General features: G+C 41.8%; 1 protein-coding gene across 1 annotated transcript; it reads left to right on the forward strand.

The window, feature by feature from the left end:
• The first annotated feature begins 762 nt into the window (after nucleotides 1-762).
• On the forward strand, nucleotides 763-3,833 carry LOC105992493 (chymase-like). Its single transcript, XM_013025362.1, has 5 exons — nucleotides 763-830; nucleotides 1,750-1,900; nucleotides 2,597-2,732; nucleotides 2,940-3,194; nucleotides 3,538-3,833. Exons 1-5 carry the CDS (start codon nucleotides 773-775, stop codon nucleotides 3,679-3,681), a joined length of 744 nt encoding a protein of 247 aa, XP_012880816.1. The 5' UTR covers nucleotides 763-772; the 3' UTR covers nucleotides 3,682-3,833.
• The last annotated feature ends 4,982 nt before the right edge of the window (nucleotides 3,834-8,815 follow it).

Raw genomic sequence — 8,815 nt, forward strand, 5'->3', positions numbered from 1 at the left:
AAATAATAATGTACATAATAGGTGTGACCACAATAAATCATATCCATGACTATGAGGATATGCTCATTTCATCCCTTTTGCCTTTGTGACAGTATGTGTCAAGTCCTGTCCCTAGGCTCTGTTTCCTTTCACAGTCTACTCCTTTGGGTCTCTCTCTTCCTCTGCCAATGTACACTGGCTCAGAGGAAAATATGCAGACTTACTTTTTTTTTTCAAATTGCAAGTAACCATCCACCAAGGCAAGAGGCAAGAATGAAATGGAGAGGGTTACAGCTGATGAGGATAAATATTATCCCTGCAACTTTTGCTTACTGGTATGTGTATTTGTGTACATCTCTTTGTACATACATATATACGTGCATTCCACAAGATACATGTACTACTGTGAGCCACAGTGACAACAGCGTGCATGCTGCTGAATGCTCAGTGTGAAGACTACCCCTGGCCCAAAGTTTCTGGTGGCCTTTAACAAGCTTCCCTGACTGGGAAAGATAAGATCCTGTCTCTCATATCCATTCCCCAGAAAGGACGTATGCATGAAAACTCATATGGGGAGCCAGGATATAGGAGTTCAGTCTTCAGCTTTACCTCTAGTATGATACTGGGGAACCTTTTGATCATAAAGACAATTTAGGGTAAGGGAAGAAACGTGACTGTGCATTTCCTGTGGTTACCAGCCCTGCCTCTTGCTTGCTTGCTTGCTTACTGGGAGTAATAAATCCAAAGACTGAAAGCTAAAATCATCACTGCCCACTGCAGCCTCTCTGAGAAGATGCATCATCTTTCTCTTCCTCTGCTGCTCTTCCTCTTATGCTCCGGAGCCAAAGCTGGTGAGTACTGGGATCCTTTCCTCTGTAATCTACAGGATCAATCCCTAAAATGAAGGTGTTTAGTCTGAATATAGACAAATCTTTTGTTTGTTTGTTTGTTTGTTTGTTTTGATGCTGATACTTGGGCCTGAACTCAGGGCCTTGATTCTGTCCTTTAGCATTTTTGCACAAGACTAGCGCTCTACCACTTGAGCACAGTTCCATTACCAGTTTTTTGGTGGTTAATTAGAGTTAAGAGTCTCAAGACTTTCCTGTCAGGTCTAGCTTTGAACCACAAGCCTCAGATCTCAGCTTCCTGAGTGGCTAGGATACAAGCCACTGGTATAACCCACTGGAACCCAGCTGAATATCACTGATTCTTAAACAGGTCCCAAGATCACTCTTCAAGAGTGAAGTCACCCCTCCAGATCCTTAGACCCACTCTGTCACCTACAGTAGTTTCCAGGAGCAAAGAATTCTACATTGGTTGGGGGAATCCCAGAGCTAGTGGAAAAGGAGGAGGATCCTCAGGAAAATAAGCACATTCTTGACATCCTCTGAGCTTCAGGACTACAGATAAATAACCGTGTGATTGAGCCACTGTGTGGTGCTGTTCATGGACAATGAGAAGACCAGGACAGGTACCTGCATCACATGCTCTATACAGAGACGGGGCAAGGTGGGAGTGGAGGGAATCTGAAATGAAAAAGAAAAAGTCTACATGGCTTCTAAGGCAGGTTGATTGTTGTGTCCAGAGGAAAGAATAAGAATGGAGGTGAAGGTTGTAAGTAGGGAAAAACAGATAAAGAGAGTGGGTGATGGCCAGAAATCAGGACAAGAGTGAGATTCAAGGGAAACTTCTCCCAACCTTAACCCAACTGTGCATTCTCAAGATAAAGCATCAATGCCAGTCTTCATGGCTTGGGCTTTTCTGTTTCAGAGGAGATCATCGGGGGCACAGAATGCAAGCCACACTCCCGCCCTTACATGGCCTACCTGGACATTGTCCATTCCCAAGGTCAAGTTTATGGTTGTGGTGGTTTCCTGATCAGGCGAGACTTTGTGCTAACAGCTGCTCACTGTGCAGGAAGGTGAGACTATAAGTAAGATCTTCACTTTTGAAGACAAACAACTGGAGTAACAAGCTGGGACATGCCTATGGAGGAGCCTGAATGGGGTTTCTAGTCCTGAGTCCACTTTCAGGACCAAAAAAAAAAAAAAAAAGAATTGGGCTTAATGAATGTGCGCTTATCATAGATGCCCTGAGCTTCAGTCACTCTGAGTACAGCATCCTATAAAGGAAAAAGGAGGCCCTTTTCAAGGTCTCCTAAAAGTAGCTCTCTTCACCCCCGCTCCAATATATAAGATGCACTTTATAGTCCACACCCAGTTCTCTGGGCCACTTCCTTCATGCAGTTTCAACAACATCATTCATTAGTGCCCAGGGTCCAGAGCACACCCTTTCTATGGGAGGTGGAAAAAGGGATTCACAGAGCACCACCTCTTCCCCTTTTCTCTGCCATCTCTTGCTCTCGAAGACTGGAGTCCATATAGGCCTCCTTGAGCCCTATCCCCCAAGCTCTTCCATGGCTCATTCCCTAGCCATTCCTAGACATTCTGCCCTGAATCTTCCCTGACTGAAATATGAGACCCCAAAAAGGAAGTCTACTGCAGGTAGAGTCTGTTATCCCAGTGAAAGATTCTAGCCTCTACTGAAAATAGACATGTCAGGAGAAACCTCTAGCTAGCATTTGTTTGTGTTTGTCCTTCCTTCTTCCTCCTAACAGGTTCATGACAGTCACCCTAGGAGCCCACAACACAACAGGGAACGAAGACACGTGGCAGAAGATTGAGGTTGAAAAACAATTCCCTCATCCAAAATATGATGATAATTTCATTGTCCACGATATCATGTTACTAAAGGTGACAGTATCTTTCTCCTCCTTTTCTACCTCTTTATAGACTTTGTCTTCAGCTTAACTTTCCTTGCCCAGTGTCTAAATGGTACTCCTTCGCTATTCCTTTGTGGTTTGGCTCTAACATGAAGCTCTTGGCTCTGCCCTGCCTGGGTTGCCACAAACTACCTCATAGCCCCTGGTCTGTGCTGACAACCCCTCATTCCTTTCACAGTTGAAGGAGAAAGCCAAACTGACTCTGGCTGTGGGAACACTGCCCCTCCCATCCCAATTCAACTTCATCCCCCCTGGAAGAATGTGCCGGGCAGTTGGCTGGGGACAAACAAATGTGAATGGGCCCGGCTCTGACGTTCTGCAAGAGGTGAAGATGAGACTCTTACCTCCCTGGGCCTGCAAACACTTCCCAAAGTTTAACCACAAGCGTCAGCTGTGCGTGGGCAATCCCACAAAGATAAAGAATGTTTACAAGGTGATCCTTTAACTATGTTCTCCATCCATCACTACTCAGGGGTCAGAATGCTAGTAGCATCAGATAGATAAAGATAACTGTCACCAAGGACAACATTTGGGGGAACACAGGAGTGACGAAACTGAAAGTGGCCCTCCTCCCATGATGCAGGACATTCTCTGACCGTGCATCCTGTCTGCTGTACAAGACATATATGGAGTAATAGGAAGAAGTTGCATGTCTGCCCCAGGAAAGGAGACTACACATATAAGTAGAGGAGTCAGGCATCTGGGGCTAACTCTGTGTGGTGGACCTGCTGTGGTGGACTTGTTGGCTCATCTCCTGTTTTCTCTCTCCTTCCTAGGGGGACTCCGGAGGCCCAATTCTGTGTGCTGGGATAGCCCAGGGCATTGCATCCTATGTACATATTAATGTGAGCCCCCCTGCTGTTTTCACCCGAATCTCCTACTACCGGGACTGGATCAACAAGATCTTGAGGGAGAATTAATCCAAGAGCCCAGACAACCTAACATGAGATCTGGAACTAGAGCTGAGCAGGTCCTCTGTGCCACCTACACTGGTCCAGCTCTGGTTCTAGCTGAAGTCTTGCCACCTCCCTGAGCCACTAGAAGGTTCCTACACATCACAATCTTTGTGAAATTTAATAAAGATCCAAATTTCAATATGTGTTTCCTCTCTTGGCTGTTCTCTGTGCACACAGAAACCTGATTCTCAAAAAACAAATTGTTTAAATAGTTGAAAAATGAATTTTACAATTTAGGCAGGAGGGGATGTAGTTGAGGAGGTGGGAGGGAAGGGATAGTAGGGGAAAAACAAAAGAGGAGGCAACAATGCTTGATAAGAAATGTACTCATTACCTTGCTCATGTAACTGTAACCCCTCTGTAGAGTATTTTCACAATAAAAAAAAACTTATTAAAAAAAAGAAACCTGACTCCCAACCAAAACAATTTGAAGATTTGGGAGGGGAAACGGAGGGGGGGAATAAGACAGAGGAACAGAGAAAGACTGGGCAAGAGACAGAAACAGAAAAACAGAAATACTTAAAGACAGAGATAGGGAGAGACAGAGTCAGAGTGCTAGAGAGACACAGTGATCTTGTAAGCAAACAAGATATGGGAATCTTTGGGCTGTCCCTGGCCTCCCCCTACTACACGCCAATAGCAATATCCTACTCTCTACCACCAAAGTGTAGCAACCAAAATGTCTGCAAACACTGATCCACAGTACCCAAAGAGTGGGGAAAAGCACTACCAGTTGAGAACCATTGGTTTGACACTTAGAAAGAAGGTCAATTCACCATTCTATTCAGCTTATTGCTTCTGGGCAACATGGTCTATATATGAGAGGACAAATGGATCCATCATTAACTCTTCTTTTCCATAAAATGAGTCCCTTTGTGTGAGGTAATATTGTGTGGGAACAAGGTTAGTAAATCAGTCAATCTTTAAGGCGTCAAATGCAGAGAAGAAAAAGTGATCTCCAGAGTAGATAGATATCAGAGCCACTAGGAAGCTTATGCCCTCCAAAGTAGAAAGGATCTGATACTATTAATTGCTTACAAATGGCTAACTGATCTTGCTAAGACAAGTGCCATCTCAAGAACTCAGTGACAGTCTCTACTGCTGCAAGTCAGATAATCAACCTGAATCAAACTTGGCATGAGACCAAAAGTGTAGATATGATTCAGAGATTCAGAGAATCGATTCTGTTGACAGATGCTAGGTTCTTCGGTATCTGCAGAGATATAATGGAGATTTCTCTCCATTGTAAGAAAGAACTTCTTAGCACAAACATTAGACAGTTACCAAAATAGCTAAGGCTTCTTTTGATTTTGCAGAAAAAGTAGAATCAGAAGACCTGAAGCCAGTGATACACACACACACACACACACACTCACACACACACACACACACACACACACAGCACCAAACTTTACCTAAAGCATATAAACTGTCCTGTCTTTCTAGTCCATCATTCCTCTAACTACTCAGTGCATTCATAATCCTAGGTGATACTGAGAAAGGGTATGTTGGAGAAATTTACTTCCCTCTATGTTACAAAATAATTTTTAGTTGTTCATATATATAAAGTTGTATTGTGTCAAGCATTGTGCTAGGCATTATATATATTTATATAGTTTCAATATTTCTTATTATAAAGGTGATGTACAGAGGGGTTACAGTTACATAAGTAAGGTGATGTCTACATTTCTTTTTGAACTGTGTTACCACTCCCCTCATTTTCTTCCACTTTCCTTCCCCCGACCCCTCTTCCCAGCAAGTTGTAAAGTTCATTCCCAACATAGTGTCTAGTGAGTATTGCTGTTGCATTGGCTCACCCTTTGTCCCACCATTTCTGTGGTTCCCCTTCCTTCCCTAAATTAAATAAACTTATATACAAAACAAAGGGTACAGAAATCAAAAACAGTGACCACAGAGAATGATGAACCAAAGGAAGAAAAGAAACAACTACAAATAGTACACTAAAAAGAAAAGAAAAGAAAACTTCTTGTTTCCACATCTTGGAGTTTATTTTGATTAGCATCATTTCATATGGTCATATGTACATAGCTTTTGGACTATTGTGATTTTAAAGTGATTTGGGCACTTGTGGCTCACAACTGTAATCCCAGCTACTCCAGAGTCTGAGGTTTGAGGATCACGGTTTAAATCCACCCAGGTAGGGAAGTCCATGAGACTCTTATCTGTTGTGCCCAGGTCACGGGACTCCTACCGAGAATAGGACTCTACAGCTGTTTTAAGGTTTTATTTAAAAGGGCTGCAGCTTGGGCCTCGTCCTATACTCCGACACAGCGGAGCCTAGGAGGAGAGCCCCGAGCTAAAGATTTGCAGGGTTTATAAAGGCTCACAACCAACCAGGTGTTTGGATTACCACCAGGTGTTGCTCTGCTAGAAACAAGCAACAAGTGGTCACTGCCTCAAAACTTTAACCCTTCATTATCTCCAACTAACTGCCCAAAAGATCTGGAAATGAAGTTGTGGCTCAAGTGGTAGAGTACTAACCTTGAGCAAAATAGTTCAAGGATAGCACTCAAGCCACCCTAGGATGGCACAAAAAAGGGTGTGTCTATAATGTACACACATTATATATGTATTGAAGTTGCTATGTAAATAATGATAGTCACACATATATATTAAAGTTGCTATGTAATAAATGTTAGTCAAAAATTGGGGGGGAAAGGGCTTATCCTATTGTAAGAATATAGCTCCAGAATGTTCAGGGAGATTTTATTCAAAATATTGTGCTCTGATTGCTCATAGATCTCCTGTCCACACACTGCCCACCACATTCAGCTCATCTCAGAAGCTGTCTTTTCTTCAAGAAAAGTCTTTATAAACAAATTACTCGATCACTTATAGGGGGAGATGTTATTATAGGGGGAGATGTGACTCTCTCCCAATGTTATACAGACAAAATCAAAAAGGATATACTCAAGCCTGTGCAACCAAGGCAGAGAAAACTCAAAAGGCCTGTGTGTGAAGCTTCCTGGTTGTATTACAAAATGCATCAAATTAACATAACACACCCCATAAATAGGTACAATTACATGCTAACTAAAAGGCAAGAAAAATGATTAGAGGGGCTGGGAAGGTGGTTCAGTGGTAGAGTGCTTGTCTTGCATGCAGGAGGCCCTGGGTTCGATTCCTCAGCACCACATAAGAAAAAAGAAAAAAGCGGGAAGTGGTGCTGTGGCTCAAGTGGTAGAGTGCTAGCCTTGAGCTGAAGAGCTGAGGGACAGAGCCCAGGCCCAGAGTTCAAGCCCCACAACCGGACCCAAAAAAAAGAAAAATGATTAGAATTAAAATAAGCCTCTGTGTAAATCAAGGCAGTCTGGAAACTGTGCCAGTACCTTTGGGCACTGGCATGAAAGTCCCCAAAATATGTACTCCCTGACCTTACCCTGCAGGTTTTTAATTACAGGGGTGAGTTTATGATTTACTTATAAAAGTAAACCATAATTATAGGAAAGCTAATATAACTGAAGACTTATTGTGTAACATGATAGCTATACTTAATAGCAATGTAATTTATCATTTATACATCACCTTTATAATAACAATAAAAAGGCAAAAGAAGAGTGATGGAGCTACAAAAGAAAATCACTGAGATTTTTAAGTATTCATGCCACAGAAAATACTGAGAATTAATACACTAATTAGCTTGATTTAGTGTATGTGTGCATATATATAACATATGTTGCATACCATAATTAAATGTAATTTTTATTTATGGATTTTAAAATATGATGAGGCCAGACACTGGTGGCTCACTCTTGTAGTCCTAGCTACTCAGGAGACTGAAATCTGAGGATCATGGCTCTAAGCCAGCCCAGCAGGAAAGTTCCTAAGATTCTCATCTCCAATTAACCACCAAAAAGCCAGACGTGGAGCTGTGGCTCAATTGGTAGAGTGCTAGCTTTGAACAAAAATAACTAAAGGACAGCATCCAGACCCTGAGTTCACACCCAAGACCAACAACAACAACAAAAAAGCCCCATTTAAAATTTGTTTAAGGAAGTGGAAGAGTGATTCAAATGGTAGAACATCAATCAGGTTTGAGTAAAAAAGACAAGTGAATGTTCAAGATTCTGAGTTCAAGCTCCAGTAATGATACACACACATACACACACACACACACACACACACACACACACATACACACACACATAACCTTTCAGCAATATAATTATAGCCTTAAAAGTAAGTATTTGGTGGCTCATACCTGTAATCCTATCTACTCAAGAGGCTGAGATCTGAGGATCATGGTTCAAAGCCAGCCTGGGCACGAAAGTTCATGAGACTCTTATCTCCAATAAAATACCAAAAAAGCCGGAAGTGGAGCTGTGGCTCAAGTGGTAGAGCACTAGCCTTCAGCAAGAGAAGCTGCCAGAACCTGAATTCAAGCCCCATGACCAGAAGAAAAAAAAAAAAACAGCAATGAAGGACTAGGGCTATAATTCAAATGGTAGAGCACCTGCCCAGCAAGTGCAAGGAGTACAAACTTCAGTATTGCCAAACAAAAAATAAACAAATAATGAAAATTAAAATAGAAGAGAGAGAAGAGATAGTAGCAGAGAAAAAATTGAATAAAATCGAGGCTACAACAGAGACATGAGGGAAGGAAATTTACTGACAAACCAAAATAAAAAGACAATTTCTTTTTTTAACTTTTATTTATTTTTAGTATATTTTTATTGTAAAGATACTGTACAGAGGGGTTACATTACATCAGTAAGGTACTAAGCCCATTTCCTATTGAGCATTGTTACCCCTTCCTTTGTTTTTCCCTTACCATCCTTTTCCTCCCCACCTCCCTATTCTTCCCACCCCCCCAAGTTGTAAAGTTCATTTTCAACATAATGTCTTATATATCTCATTGTTACAATGAGTCAACCTGTATCCTTATTTAAGCATTTTGTTATTTCCCTTCCCCTCCCCAAATTAGAATAATGTATATGCAAGATGCAGGGCACTAACATCAAATACAGTGAAAACAGTGGTTTTACTATGGGGGGAAGAACATACAAAAGAAACAAAACAAATCACATAGTACATCATAAATACATTAAAAACAATAGCAAGAAAAAAAAACACTGTG

This window comes from Dipodomys ordii, unplaced genomic scaffold (genome assembly GCF_000151885.1).
Source record: "Dipodomys ordii isolate 6190 unplaced genomic scaffold, Dord_2.0 Scaffold84, whole genome shotgun sequence".
NCBI classification, from domain to species: domain Eukaryota; kingdom Metazoa; phylum Chordata; class Mammalia; order Rodentia; family Heteromyidae; genus Dipodomys; species Dipodomys ordii.